Source organism: Zeugodacus cucurbitae, chromosome 4 (genome assembly GCF_028554725.1).
Source record: "Zeugodacus cucurbitae isolate PBARC_wt_2022May chromosome 4, idZeuCucr1.2, whole genome shotgun sequence".
Lineage (NCBI taxonomy): Eukaryota > Metazoa > Arthropoda > Insecta > Diptera > Tephritidae > Zeugodacus > Zeugodacus cucurbitae.
The window spans coordinates 67,057,934-67,073,588 of NC_071669.1; the positions used below are offsets into that span (position 1 = coordinate 67,057,934).

Here is a 15,655-nt window from a genome sequence, read left to right on the forward strand (position 1 = left end):
GTCAAATATATGTATTTGTTTATATGTATGTGCAATAGTAACCGAAAAAATTATATATAAGCCATGCCGTAAATTCGCATACTTTTATCTAAATGTGTAAAATAAAAGCTTACAAAATCATTTCAACAGCTTTAAGCGCTTTTTTTATTAGTACATAACCTCTTTAACCGTACCTAACCTATATATTTAATATTCTCTTGTAGTTCAATTTATCACTTTGACCCGTCCAATCTGCCACCCAACCAACAGGCCACATACCATCCAAATCAGGGCAATAACAATGCCAATTATGCACCGCAACATTCGCCACAGCAACAACAGTTGCCGCAACAAGTGCAGGATAACAGCACAAAGAAGAATAAGAGCACACAACAAATGTCCACGCCATCACCAGCGGAATCGCCAGCAGCTACGCCAACGCCACAAATCCATTGCAAGAGCGTTGTCTGCAATGAGAGTGCTGCCACTATACCGCTCACCGAGTCGGTGGCTGAGTCCTCCACACAGACGGTGGCCATGTGTGGCGATGTTAACTGCGATGGCATTGGTCTGGAAATGACGATCAACGGCACCGAAGGTACTAAAGCATGATGGGCAGCTGTTGAAAGACAAATTAATTCATATCTCTTCTCCACCATTTCAGAGGCATCCACGCAATCGGGTGCTGATGAGTGCGATAATACATCGGCCACGGGTTGTTTGAGCATCACTACCACAACATCCACCAAAAGTTATGATCGCATCGAGGTGCAAAAGTTTAAAAACCAAGCCACCAGTCCGAATATACCAGCGGAAAAGGATGAGCTGCCGAAGCGTGAGGTAGGCCAATGACATAAATTAAAAAAAAATAAAAGACTAAATTTTCGTTTACCTCCATACTAAAGAATGCAACAATAGTGGACGCCTCAAGTGTGCGTGAACAGCAACCGGCTGTTGTAACACAGCCACCAGCACCGCCACCACCCAGTCAGACGCCAACCAATAGCGTCAATGTGCCATTACAACGCGAGACGCCACATTCTGCGCGCTCAACACCCTTCAGCACCAGTGAGTCGACACATGCGAAAAATCGCGCTTCCGAAGAACCTAAGCCCACAACATGGACATATACGCAAAGCTACCAGGCACCAGATGGTTCTACAGTCTTTCACACCACCACGACACCCAGTGGTACGCCGTATTGCACCACGACATATCAGCAAGGGGTAAGCACGACTCGTTTGATTAACTATAACTGTAAAACTAACTGTAGTGGTATTTATTTTGAACTCCACAGCCTGATGGTAGCGTTTATGCCATTCCACAGGGCATGGTCTATGCCTATCCACCGCCAGTTGTAAGCCACGCCCCACAGAAACAGTTGAAATGTCAATTCAATTCGTTGTCTGTTTTACAGGAGGGCGAAGTACAGAGCTATTTCATGCCTGTATTCGATCCGAATCAACCGCGCACCGATGCCACCGGTCTCATACCAGCTGGAGCACAGGCCATATATCCGGCTGCAGCCCCAGCAGGCAATACAGCTACAATGGTACCCGTTGCAGCCGCCTATCCGACCGCACAATTCGCCACGGCCAATGGTACGCCAATCTATCCGGGTCAGTTGATATATTCGAGTGATCAATTTGTAACGGGTGCAGCTACGGTCGCTGCAGCAGCACCGGCGAATGGTCAACTGCAACAGATACCGATGACCACCTATCCAATCGGACATCCATACGCCTATAATAGTAAGTAAACATAAATACGGGGGAAGATAAAGAAATATGTGGATGTAGAAATAACAGTAAATATAAAGAAGAGCTTTTATATTTTTAATGCCAAATATCCGCAAGATCCGCAAATATCAGTAAGATAATCTATTCTAAATTTTCTTTCAGGCTACTGGGGTCAACCGATGACATACTATGTGCCACAACAAGCGCTTACGAACGCTGTCGCCGCAACGTCCCTCCTACCAGCACCGCCACAGCCACAACCACCCACAACAGCAACCGCCCAGCCCGTGGCCGGTCCACACATCACTAGCGGTATCAGCATCGCGAATGGCCTTGTAGCAGCTACGGCGGCGGCTGGACCGCCGTCGAACACCACCGTTGGGGCTTTAGGTAATGGCGGCAGTAATGTCGGTGGTGGTGGTCATCACGTTGTGAATACATCGGCGTCCACGAACAGTTATCAGACACATAGTGGTACAACGTATTTCGGTACGGGGCGTGTCAAGCGACCGACATCTTCGCATTACGCCAATCACCAGAGCAGCGGTCATCAACTAGTAACGGCAGCTATCCCAAATAACGGCAGTGCAACTACCACATATCAATTGGGACACGCAGTGCCCACACTCACACTGGCGCCGGCACCAGGTAGTGCCGCAGCCGCGGCGGCAGCTGCAGCAGTGAATACAACAACCGATCTCAATGTTGGCAATGGAGCGCCACCAGCCACAGCCATGTATACGCTGCCTCAACATGCGACCCTACTGCATGCGAATATCTTTCCATATGCGCCCGCTGCCGCAAATGTTGCCGCCGGCACACCACCAGTACACGCACCAGGCGCCCCACCAACGGCTGCACCACAAATAGCCGCGGCCGGCATGGCTGGCGCTGCAGCGCATGCACAACCAACAAATGCTGTGATCACCCCATTCTATGCTCATCACCCGCCCATTACAGCTGCCGCACATCCCACACACGGCAGCTCCGCCGTACACACGCCTGGACCAGCTGCCATACCGATTGTCGATCCCAGCACACTGACGGCCATCTCGCATCCCACACCAACCGGTGCGAACAGTTCAAATAACGTGACGCCCGCCTACAGCGGCGGTGGTAGCGCTTCACAATCAGCGCCCAGCACGCCACACTCTGTACCTACTCAAACAGCACAGCGCAATCCACCACTCTTCTCCACACCGCCCATTATGAACTCAAATGGCGGAAACAACAATGGTGGCTACAGTGGCAGTTCCACACCGCAATACTACCCGGTCAGCGGTGGTGGAGATGGCGGCGCAACGCTCATGAGCAGTCCACATGGCAATTCGTACGTGCCACACGAAAAGCGCAACAGCAACTCAAACATGAGTGGCAGCAAAAAACCGCCAGCGTATCCAAGCAATTCATTGAGTCGTCAGAACTCCACATCCTATAATGGCACAGCAAATGGCAAACCGCCTTTGTTGGGCGGCAATAACGATACGCGTGCCTCACCGAATAGCGGCGGTTACCAAGGCTCACGTCCGCATGGCATGAATAAACGCGGCGGTGGCGGTGATAAGCCACAAACACCACTGCTCAGCGGGCCACCCAGTTACGGTGGCGGACCGGGTATGTCTGGCGTAAATAGCAACAACAACAGCGGATATCACGTACACCACAGCCACTCGCCATCCGATGCCAAGCCACCAATTCGCTTGAATGCCGGAGCCGCCACCTTCCGTCAGAAGGGTAGCGGTGTCGCCTATGAATACAGGCGCAGCGGCTCACAACGCAACTCGCCAGGCACTGGCAACTCCAGCAGCAACGACAATAGCAACAACACATCGCCGAATAGCATAGTCGGTTCTAGCGGCGGCGGCGGTGGTGGTGGTGCCAATACGCCCAATTGCTATGCCGCCACAGCAACGGGCGGCTACATAAACACTGGCATCGGCTTAGCCAGTGGCGGTATGGTCGGCGGTGGTGATCATCAGGCAGTTGCGACCGCAACTGGCACGCCATTGTACATTACATCGGCGCGTGGCGCACACATTCCACCACAACTGCAACATGGCGGTATGGTGGCGGCCGCCGCTGCTGCTGGCGGCACGGCAGCCGGTCTTGCGGGCACACAGCAAGCCACTACAGCGGCGGTCTTAGGTGGCGCGGCTGCGGCGGAGGTGGCGAATGCAGCAGCTGCTGCCGTAGCGGCGAGCGTCGCGCATCACCAACCGCTGCTGAGCGCTTATCAACCAGGTGCATCGGGTGTCTACATCAAATACGGCCAGACGTATTATGCGCATGTAAGTTAATACGACATAAATGGTTTATAAAAAATAGAGTGTAAGAAGTGAGGTTTGGTTGTGCAGAAGTGGTAGTGTAAATCCCGAACAAACACCCCGGCGAAGGCGTAAACGCCAATTATATGATTTGGAACCTCAGTTAAAACCGTTAATACACTAGAGTACTCTAGTAAAATGCTAAATAATAGTCCAAAAGCCATTTTTCATCACCTAGACCCTCTGAACTGGCTTCGAGAAGCAAAAGCTCCTTACTAAAACAAACTTCCTTTTCTACTTTCAGCCCTCAGTTGCTCTACCGAACAGTCGCCGATCGCCCTCAACCGAGTTGCGGCCTGCAATGGCGCCCGTAGCTGGCATGTATCCAACCATGATGATACCAGGTGAGTCCACACCTTCTATGCAATAACGAAATCAAACCTAATTTTCAAAAACCGATAACTTTTTTTCAGCTGCTCCACGACATACGCAAGGACGTCATCCGAATCCCAACTACAAAGGCAATCGGCCACGCTAAACACTGTCAGCAACAACAACAACAAAAACAGTAAATCAGTGCAGTGTTCGAAGCCACCATGCCGCAAGCTACTGAACTGGAGGGATATATGAAAACGATGACGCTATACCAAAACCTAAAACTAAGTTTAAGTTAAAAACAAAAAAAAAAAAAAATTCCCTAACCTAGTGAAACATATGCGTAGATAAACAATAATTTAAACATAAATGAGCATATTAGTGAAAAACAAAAACAAAGACATAAGACAAAGTAATATACATACAGTAGCAGCAGATAGAGGAGAAGAAGAAGAAAAGCAAAAGCAAACAAGAAAAATTCGACAAACAGCAAAAGGCAATTCGTGACAAAAAACAACAACAAAAATTAATTGTTTAGCTGCAATAAAACAGAGAAGCGAAATTTTGAAAAATATTTTCCGGGCCATTTTACAAAAACAAAGCAAAAAAGAAAAATTACGAAAACAATCATACACAATTTTGACAAATTGATATACACAAAGAGGAAATCACGAAAGAGAAAACAACAAAAGACAAACTTCAAAAGCCAATAGCCAATACAAAAGCAAATGCATCATACAAACTAAGAATCTTCCACAAGCATAACGGTAAAGAATTCGAAATGGAGTACATCGTATACTGAAATATGTCGTGCCATTGCTGAAAGATGCAAAAAATATAAATAAACCATAAATACATACAAACATACAAACACGCAAAAACGAATACAAGGTAGCAAAAACACGAATCCATAGCTAAAAATAAAAGTAATAAGAAAAACATAAAATGACACACATAGAAAGAGACTGACTTGAGTTGCAAGTTGGCAGCGCAAATGGTAAAGTGTGCGCGTGTGTAAGGGAGAATTTAAGCGTTCAACTTTATATTTGTTTTTGTGATTTTTAAGAGTTAGCAATTTAGATTTTTTTTAATTTTCAATTTTTTTTTTTTCAATTTTCCAATTTATTTTTAATTTTCAAATTTTGTTTTTTAGTTTGCTTGCTTAATTTCTGTTTAAAAATTTTTATTAAAACAAAAATCAATATTAATTATTTTTTTGTAAAAAAATTCATTAAATTTCGAATTAAAATTTAATTTTTTATTTAAAAATAAATTATAGTAAGTAAAATAAAATAATATTATTTTTCTATTTTTTTGTAAAAAAAAAATTCACTAAATTCCGAAGTAAAATTTAAATTTTTTTTTTCAAAAATAAATTATACTAATAATTTTTATGTTTTTGTAAAAATTGTTTAATTTAAAAGTAAAACTTATATTTTTCAAAACATATTTATTTAAAATATTAACAAAAATCTCTCATGTAACGCTTAAATTTAAAATTTTTGAACTCCTACTAAGCGCAGATTCATATGCACGACAGCAACCGAGTGGTGCAACCACTGAAAACGATGCCAATTCAACTGCAGCAGTCAGTCAAACAGTCAGTGTCTTTTTAAACAATATATATTCATTTATATATATACATACATATATATATATATATAATATAATTACACGATAAAGTAATAATAATTTTATAGTATGTAAACAATTTTACTATACATTATAATAATAATAATAATCCTAAAGGTAGACTTACATAAAAGAAGAAGAAGAGAAGAAGCAGCAGTGTAAACAACTAGTGAATAATGAAAGACGAAAACGTGTACTAAATTAAATTTAAAAAACGAAGAGCAAAAAATTACAATATAATACAAAATTCATAGCACATATGTATCTATATCGGCTGACTACAACTACTACGACACAAACAACACAAACAATATGCATAATTTTCTACAACAAACACACAGACAAATCGCAAACGAAATTCATTAATTAAATTTAAAAAAAATATTGAATTAAATTTGAAAAAAGAAAAACACGAAAAACAAGCAGCGCACGACAGGCTGCAGCAATAGTCTTCATACAAGTAGCGCTTAAAAAAGCTACAACGGCAGGTCTTGCCTGTGCAGCGGTTCGTAAGTTGTACGAAAGCTTTAATAAATGTACAGTAAACGCGTTGAGAACAATAAAATTCTATTCAAAACAAAATTACTAGCTTATAGATTGTTTTCTAACTAAATACATATTATTATTAAGAATTTTACACATCTGGCATATGGAAAACAAGAAAAAAAACAAATCTTAAAAATCTTAAAAAAAAAACTTTGAAAGTTATATTCATTAAATTAAAACAAAAAAAAAAAACTTAAATGTATTCAAATTCTAAAAATTTTTCATAGTTTCGAAAACAAAAAGTGATAGACTATATTTAGCAAAACTGCCGTTTGCGCTGGTAATGCCTGCCGCCATTCATTAATTACGCCCGAAAGTGCGCTGTGCTTGTGTATACAATTGGTTTATTTATTTATTTTTTTTTTTTGCAACTGAAATTTTTGACTTGACTGCTTAGCATTTTTTGTTTTTAGTTTAACAACAACAACAATTGGAAATAGCTCGAAACCGACCGCTGACGCAATTATACGTTTACAAATCGGCTAACCCGACAGCTACACACACATACTCGTATAGTTTACTATCTAAGCTATATACTTTATTTATATTAATTAAAATTATATATAAATAATTATTTAATATATAAATATATATATGCAATAGTATATATATTAAATAAAAAAAAAAAAACAAAAAAAGAAAAGAAACAAAAATACAATGAAAGTCCAATATTAGTGAATATGTTATTATTATTATTTATGTTTATTGATATGGAATTTATTTAAATAAACTATTAATATTGGAAAACAAAAACACACACACATTTTGTAATTAAATTGAATTATATTTGTAGTATTATATTTTCAGGCGAACTTCTCTAACTCGAAACGGAATATAATTTATATGAAATTTGACTTCTATTGCCAATTCAAGAGTTCGAGTTATGGAGAACTTCGAGTTATTAAATTTACACTTTCTACGCTTAATCCGGTTGTTTTACTGCATTATATACTATCTTTGTAGAAGCAATCACGCAAAATTTGGCGTGGGACTGTTGAGTTGTGATTTTATTTTTTGAGTTTTAGACACCTGAAAAACTTAAATACCTGATTTATTGGTTTCTTATTGTTTTTACTCGAGGAAATTTCTATTTTTGTCAAGTTGTTGAAAAGAAACTATTTATTGTTGAATCGATTCGATCGAAAATTTTCACGTCGGAATCATTGAAACCGTATCAAAAATAAAATTTACGATAACATTGAACTCACTTACCGACTCGGAAAAATACTTTCCTCGGCTAATAGATGTCGCTAATTACGAAATCATTGAATCCGCAATATCGAAAATTATGGTCGAAAACTATCCGTTGGTGAATGAGTTGCGGAAATGTAAAAGAAATAAACCATTTGGAAGTTTTTATGAAATAATTACTGATGACGGACTAAATTATGTTTTAAATGGGTATTTTAGAGACAATAGACAAAAACAGACAAACAAAAATAAATTAATGATGTTTAAAAGCGATATAAAGTTGCTCCCTCGAAATAGCGAAAGAATTTTCTCAAAGATCCTCAGGCGAATTAAATATTTTTTTGGAAGAAATTTCACAATAGTTAAAGGTCAATTTTAATTTTTTTTTGAGCAAAGCAAAAAGCACAGACCCTTTATCAAATTTGTCGATGATGGTTGATAAAACAGTTTTACGTTCTCACTTTGTGGTAAAGCAGTTTATCGACGGAATCAATGATTGCATGAACATTTTCGATCGAAAATCGTTATCGTATCGAAATCGAATTCGCTGCGGATTCAATGATTAGGCCCATTATAATCTAAAAAAATATTTTTTTTTTAGAATTTAAGAATTTTTTTTTCTATTGGCAATATCTGTTTTTTCTAAATTTTTGGTTAAAAAACTCTATTTATCCATACCATAATCTAAAAATGTATCCATATTAAAACTGAAAAAAAAATGTTTTATAATTTGTTCGCTATATTAAAGCATACTTTTAGGCGCTTTAAGACTTAAACATGATATCTAGACTTCAAAAACACCTCTCAAACCTTCTAAATTCCATTATTTCAAAATTAAAAATTCAAACTATGAATAAGCATTAGAGCCTTGTAAAAAAAAAATTTAAATATTATTTTTTCGAACTGAATCACTTTTTTATTACCCCTACCAAATCCTCCATAAATTATTGTATAATGTATATATGTATACATTGTACATAATATTTGTATGTCTAAGTGTAAATACAATAATTTACATACACGTACTATCTATAAAGCCAAGTACATATGTAGAATATGTTTATATAAATAGTTAAAATGTATGTATGTACAATATTGCGAGCAAACAACTCGAAATGTATGGGAATATAGAAAGGAACACTAGTGGAACACGTATAGCGAAAAATAGAAACACAAAAAAAAAACAACAAATGAACTATGATATCAGTTATTAATATCATACGAACCGAAAGGCAACAAATACAAAATTCCATAATGATGATTTTAACTCTTATATGAAAGTTATAGCATATAGTACATAATACAGTATACATACATATACGAAGTCAATAAACCATACATATGTGGAACGTAAGCTTACCGAATTTCTAACTAACGAACAATACATAGTAACAGTACACACATTTTTCTCGATAATCTTTCAATTAACTACTGTAACTTCTACTTCTAAACAATTTACGATTCTTATGACAATTTGCCATACAAAACTACGAGCAATACAAAAAATTAGAAGCAACAGCAACAAAACGTTAATGAGTAAATAAGCGTTAAAGAGAGAGAGAGAGAGTAAGAAAGAGAGCGAGTGAGTTGAACCGAACAGAAATCAAAATGCAACCATAGCCAATTTTAAGTTACCGTTAAATCAATAACTGATAATGTTGGCAGTGAAAAAGCAGAAAAGAAAAATCACAAAATATAGGGATCCAATGCCTTCGACACCCTGAGGGCCTTCCACAAACGAACCAAACAAAAAACTGCCTATCCAAACAAAATGGCTGGATACTAACGGAAGTTTCAACAAAATGGCAGTGATTGTTAGACACACACACTCTAACTAACGAATGAGAGATGAACACATACACATGCATACAAACAAAGGTCGTCCTGTGGGTGTGTGACTGCGCGATAAGTTACTACAAACACATACGCAAATCGAAAATAATATATATATATATTATTCCACACTGTTAGCACTTTTCTGTTTTTGTTCTCGTTAATTAACTAAATTTCTCTGTTAATTTATTAAACTTCATCTAACTATCTAATTAACAATAAAAAAATAACAAATAAACCTAAATATTGTAGCTATTCAATAAGTTATTAAGTGATTGAGGAATGTATGTATGTACAATGTAGTTGGAAGGATGGAGGGAGAGCAATAACAATTTGCACTAATATTATACAAATGCAAGCAACTAAGAGAAAGAGAGGCGAAAATGTTGAAAAAAGGTGAAAAAAGTATTATAAATAAATTAGCAACAAAGTAACGGAAAGTGTAGGAAAGAAATCGCTGGACTTATACACACATACATATACATATGAGTACATACTACTTGTCGTATATAAGAACCTAAATCAAGTACATATACACACAATTACATAACTGCAATAACAATTAAAAATAAAAAATTAAAATAAAAAAATACCGTTATAAAACCGGTGGGAAATCATAATAAAGCATAACTGAACTAATGTGAGAAATAAAGGGAATCATCTCATTAGCGTAGTGTAATGCATAAAAACTTAACAACAATATAATGATGAGTAATAAATAAAAAATTAAATATGAAAAATACTCAGCATAATAATGCTAGTGCAGAAGTATGCAATTAAAGCTATACATAATACAAACAAAGAAAGGAAAACAAAAAAACACGTAATGACAATTAATTATAAAAAGGTAAATATTATTACATGAAAAGCATAAAGAATTTAAAAAAAAAAATATCTAAAAAAATATTAATATTAAATATAATGTATTTATTTATTTTAATTTATATACACTAGAGAGATAAAAATATATATACATATTAATTAAGTGAATTTTAAATGGCGTTTGATTTCTATGCGATGAAGAAAGGAGTGGAATAGAAGCGAATGTAATGATTTTTAATAGATCAACGCTCAATAGGAAGGTAAACTAAAGTTTCATTATGTGTTGAATATTACTTTATTTTGATAAATAATTAATAATATGTTTACGAATTTTGTTTAATTCACTGAATAACCGTTATTTGCTAAAATTACCTTTTAAGTGATTTGGTATGATTTTGAACAATAATTTCATCGTTATTCGTAGCTTTGACCACACTTTTTCAGTGTGTCCAGAGTGCTTTTAATCTCTCCTACTGAGGTAAGTTTGTTAAAATTTTACAACTTCTTCAAGTCAAAAGTGAATAATTCAATATAAAATATATTTGGGAAAATGATTTATCACATTTAAATTGTTTTAGACATAATGGGAAGACTATTAAAAAAAGATATTCAAAGCGGTTTTAAATTTTGTTAATTTGTTCGCATATTTCTTATATTTTGCTACTTTTGATGCTAGATAATAACAGAAATGTTTAACAAAAAGTAATTTCATACAAACTTGCTCCCATTAAATGAAAAGTCCTTGTCAATTAACTATTTATTGACATCAATTTGCAAAGACATTTTTGTACGCCTATAAGCATGCTATAAAAGTGTAGATTGAATCTCAAAGTTGTTGTTGCATTGACGCAAGAATATATCGACATATGTGTGAGAGCCTTAAGGGGTTTTGTCGGGTAAAAACAGGCCTATTTTCAATATTTTTTTATATAAAAATTATTTATTTAATTAAAACTTTTTTCTGTCTTATACATACATATTTAAAGCATAATTTCTGAAATTAAAAAAAAAAATTAAACTCCTCCATTGTGACGTCATTTTCGGTGACCCCTCGGAAAAAAAAGGTGCGTCCGCTTTGTCAGCATAACTCCTGACAGGATCATCCAAAATGAAAAAAACAAAAACAAAAAAAGTAAAAATTGGAATTTCGGCAGACTATTTTCAAAAAAAATAAAAATTTCGGTCAAATTTGCTTAACTTTTTTTTTAATAGTTGTAATTGAAAAAAAAAAATTAAATCCTTCGTTCAAGCACGAGTAAATTGTATTTCGAACACTTATGCAAAATTTCATCAAGATCGATTGAGTAGTTTTCGAGACGAGTAGTTTCGACTTTGAAAACACGGTTCCGAGTAAAACACGTTTAATGTTTTAAGTAACAATAATACTATCGTGGAGCGCACACCTTCCAAAGTCTGTATCTCCGAAACTATTCTTCGGATCGACTTGAAAATTTTGAATAATATTCTTGAGATGTTGTAGAAACCCATGCTTTAGAAGCAGACGAGAAATCGCAGAAAGTGCCAACAGGTATGCCGAAAATTTAGTTTTAGAAGTGTTCCGACGATTACAAGAAATATTGGCACGAGGCATAATATAGACGAATGAATAAATATTTTTTTCCTAAAACGAAAATTACTGTTAGTTTTTTAACACACCTCGTATTGATTACCCAAATTCAAACCATATCCCGACTACTTCTTATAGAACGCTATTTTGAATCATATTTACAGTTGAGCTTCCTTAACCCGAAGTTCTTCATAACTCGAACTCTTGAATTGCCAATAAAAGTCAAATTTCCTACAAATTACCTACCATAACTCGAAGTCTCTAACTGGTCGTTTTTTTGTGGAATATGGTTATTCGAATTAGGGAAGTACAACTGCATCTTCAATTCTGCAATAGATAACTTCAATACCAACTTAAACGTAACATAACCTAGCTAAACTTGATACATATATTGTGGTAATTCACTCCCCAAAATTTCACGAAATTGATCAATATTTTAATTTTTGATAGAATTAAGTATGTATGTTCCTATAAAATAATTAATATAGTGGGCCTATATAACATAAATTTTTAGAAACCATTTACGCATGAGCAACTAAATTTAAAACTTACAGATCCAAACAGTGTCAAATAGTCGAAATAAGAGTATTTGGCTTGAAAAAATGTTGGGTCAACTTCGGTCGTAGAACTGGCTGTTGTGGAAATTGATCTCGATGACAATTAAATTTAGGCCAGGATCTACATAATCGTTGTAACAACACAACCATAATAATAATATCGATTTCAGTCTCTTTGTGATCTCTCTTGGTCAGTCATTTCAAGGTCAAAATATTTTCACAAATAAACTCTAGTATACATATGTTTTTATATATTTACATAAAAATATATCTACATATAAACCAAACAAACATCCTTAAAAATATTTAATATTTCCATGCATACCTTGCTAGCCAAATATTTGAACATTTGTGTAAGTATGTATTGGCGCTCATGTGACCCATTCAATAAACAACCGTATAAACAGTAATTGAGACGGTTGACTGACAAATTATGACGTCCAATTAGGCATATAAAATAAAAGATAACATCAGACAAATAGCTAACAGCCAAATGTATGACTAAATAAGAAATATAACAAGAAAAAAATATATATTAATGTATTGTATAAGTAAGTATGTATATGCCAAAGTCGTTAAGTAAATATAAAAAAATGCTACAACACTACAATAAAAGCAACAGCAACAATAAAAACGCACGTAAACATGGCAAATTGATGTTATATGTATGCGAGCGAATGATTTACGAGCCAATGAAAACGCATTAGGCAACAATGTAAATGTGGTTTGTATGTAAGTATTTAAATATGTATGTGACAGAATTTATTACTGCCTCTGAGTCTGTTTTAGACATATTGCCAATTTATTTGAAATTTATTTTTGAATGCAACATGTGCTACTTTTGAAGATATTTTTTTCTTATTTTATTTATTTAAAATTAATATTTTTTTTTACTTTTTATTAGGCAATACACACACACATTCAAAAATTTCCAATTCAAGGCGTTTTTATTAACTCCAACAACAACAACAATAACAAATATTGCTATCAAACCAATGAGCAGCATTCTGGCCCAAAGCCTACTAAACGCCCATCCCATATGCACTTAAACACACACATACAAACACTTATTTACCGCTAAATAGCTACAAGGTATTGTGTGATGAATGTGCGTGTTGCCTGCAAGGGCTGGAGGCCCTCATAAAAGTAATACACCAAGTCAATATTTGAAAGAAAAAATATGTTTAATGCCTGCTTTGGCGTGATATGTGGAGCTTATGCTGGGAAATACAAACATAAGTTGCCCCCAAAAGAGCAATCCAAATGAGCCATTGCCAAAGAAATAAAAAAATATGTATATAAAACAACAACACACACAGAAAAAAATGCCCAAAGCCGAAACAATTCGTGGGGCGCTAAGCTGAAAAATTGAATTATTATGCAGTGCCACGAGGAGAACAAGCGAACAACAAAACATATTACCAACAACCACAACAACAACAGCAACAACTACAGAAAAAACTACAGTACAAATGTTCGAGTGCAGATTATTTATGGGAATTGAGCCATCAAAACGTCACTTGGCTAAACATCTTTATTGCGGTAACATGCTCGTGTGTTCAGGAAGGTGCAAGGCACACGCATACACACACGAGTAAATAGTGAAGAAAAAATACTCTGCAGCAGGTAATATTTCCTTTTCATTTTTTTTTTGTGGCTCTCGTAGTTAGACCCATAAGACTTAGACTGGCTGGCTGCTTGCCTTAGCTAGCTGTCAGGCAATTAGTCGGTGTTATAAGTCAAAAATGAGATGAGCGGCAATGGCGAAATGAATTACCGCGAACAGCAAGTGATGCTTTGGACATATGCTTGTCTACTTATACACATACATTTATATATAGATATGTATATAGCAAATGCCTGTGTGTTTCTCAAGTCTCATCAGTGGAACAATGAAAAATTATTGCTCATATTTTATGGCTATAAAAACCATTTTGCAGTGGTATGTTGCGTTTTTTCGGTTATTACACAGATCCCCAGATCCCAATTTAACACATCAGTCAAAGCGGTAAAAATATTTTTTTGCTCATAAAATATTGTGATTAATTTCTAATAAGTTGGAATTGGTAGCGCTCATTTCGAAACCAATAACGTGTCGAATTGGCAGAAAAAAAGCTTCGTGTATGTTTTATTGATTTTTAAGGCGGTGTGTTATGCACTTTTTTCTTCTGATTTATACTTGTTTCATATATGATGTATTTTAATGTCTTCATCAAACGGAGATTGTTGCGGAATTTTTTTATGACGAAATTTAATAGATTTTTTTCTTTAAGTCATATTTATGAAACTATAATGGAAATGAGAAATTCTAGGAGATATTTGTTGGAGATTTTCTGATAATTGTAAGATTTGATATTAAAAAAATTCGGTTTATTTAAATTTATACCATATTATCGATCATAATATTAATAAAACTGGGTAAACATATTTTCATTCTTTGGTGGTAGATTAAACCGATCCAAACCTTGGTCTAGTCCATATATGTGTACCCAATAAAATGATTTTCGCCTGATCGAATCTATCATATCTAATAATTGAGAAATTTTAATGAAATTAAATTGAATAAATTAGTATGATTTTAGTCAGAATCGGTACTAAAAATAGTATTTATATTTTTAATTTTTAATTTTGAATTTGTTTCACATGTTTCACAAACCTTTTATACTCAATAAAACATTTTTTAACTCTCTGATTGATCACTGAAAAAAGTTTAGTTATCTATTTAAATAAGTTTACATAAATATTTTACAATTTTATTTTATAAATTATTTTTAGAATAATATTCTAATTTTAATATGTAATTTTTAAAAATTCTGTAATCGTATTTCTCAAAAATAAAATCAAGATTTTTTCGTTTTGATGATTACATTTAATGAGTCGAACTTCCTTAGTTCACACATAATCATTAAGATAGTATTCATGTAACTCCCTCTTAGTTATTGAGAAAATTTTCATTCACAAATTTAAAAATGGCCGTGACCACAAAACTTCATCTTCAAATCAACTTTCAAGGCAATATATCCAATAAGTATATACTCACGTATATACTCATACTCATACTTGATCATAGCGCCCGAAAGCTAAACACATAAATCTTGTGAAAATAAATAAATAAAAATAGCAATTATATCTATACATACATACACACAT

The 15,655-nt window shown here is 35.1% G+C and overlaps 1 protein-coding gene across 10 annotated transcripts in view; it reads left to right on the forward strand.

Annotated features, from left to right (window-relative positions):
- The window catches only part of LOC105214552 (protein encore), a 55,961-nt gene extending 49,523 nt beyond the window's left edge, over positions 1–6,438 (forward strand). For 9 of the 10 annotated variants that reach the window (XM_011188047.3, XM_011188096.3, XM_011188081.3 and 6 more), the window contains 7 exons: positions 204–577; positions 644–819; positions 885–1,205; positions 1,277–1,730; positions 1,881–4,006; positions 4,287–4,386; positions 4,456–6,438. In XM_011188047.3, the coding sequence (XP_011186349.2) occupies positions 204–577; positions 644–819; positions 885–1,205; positions 1,277–1,730; positions 1,881–4,006; positions 4,287–4,386; positions 4,456–4,520 (3,616 nt within the window). In that variant the 3' untranslated portion in view covers positions 4,521–6,438. The remainder of the gene's footprint in view (positions 1–203; positions 578–643; positions 820–884; positions 1,206–1,276; positions 1,731–1,880; positions 4,007–4,286; positions 4,387–4,455) is intronic. The other variant, XM_029039652.2, reaches the window with a different exon arrangement.
- Positions 6,439–15,655: the final 9,217 nt, after the last annotated feature.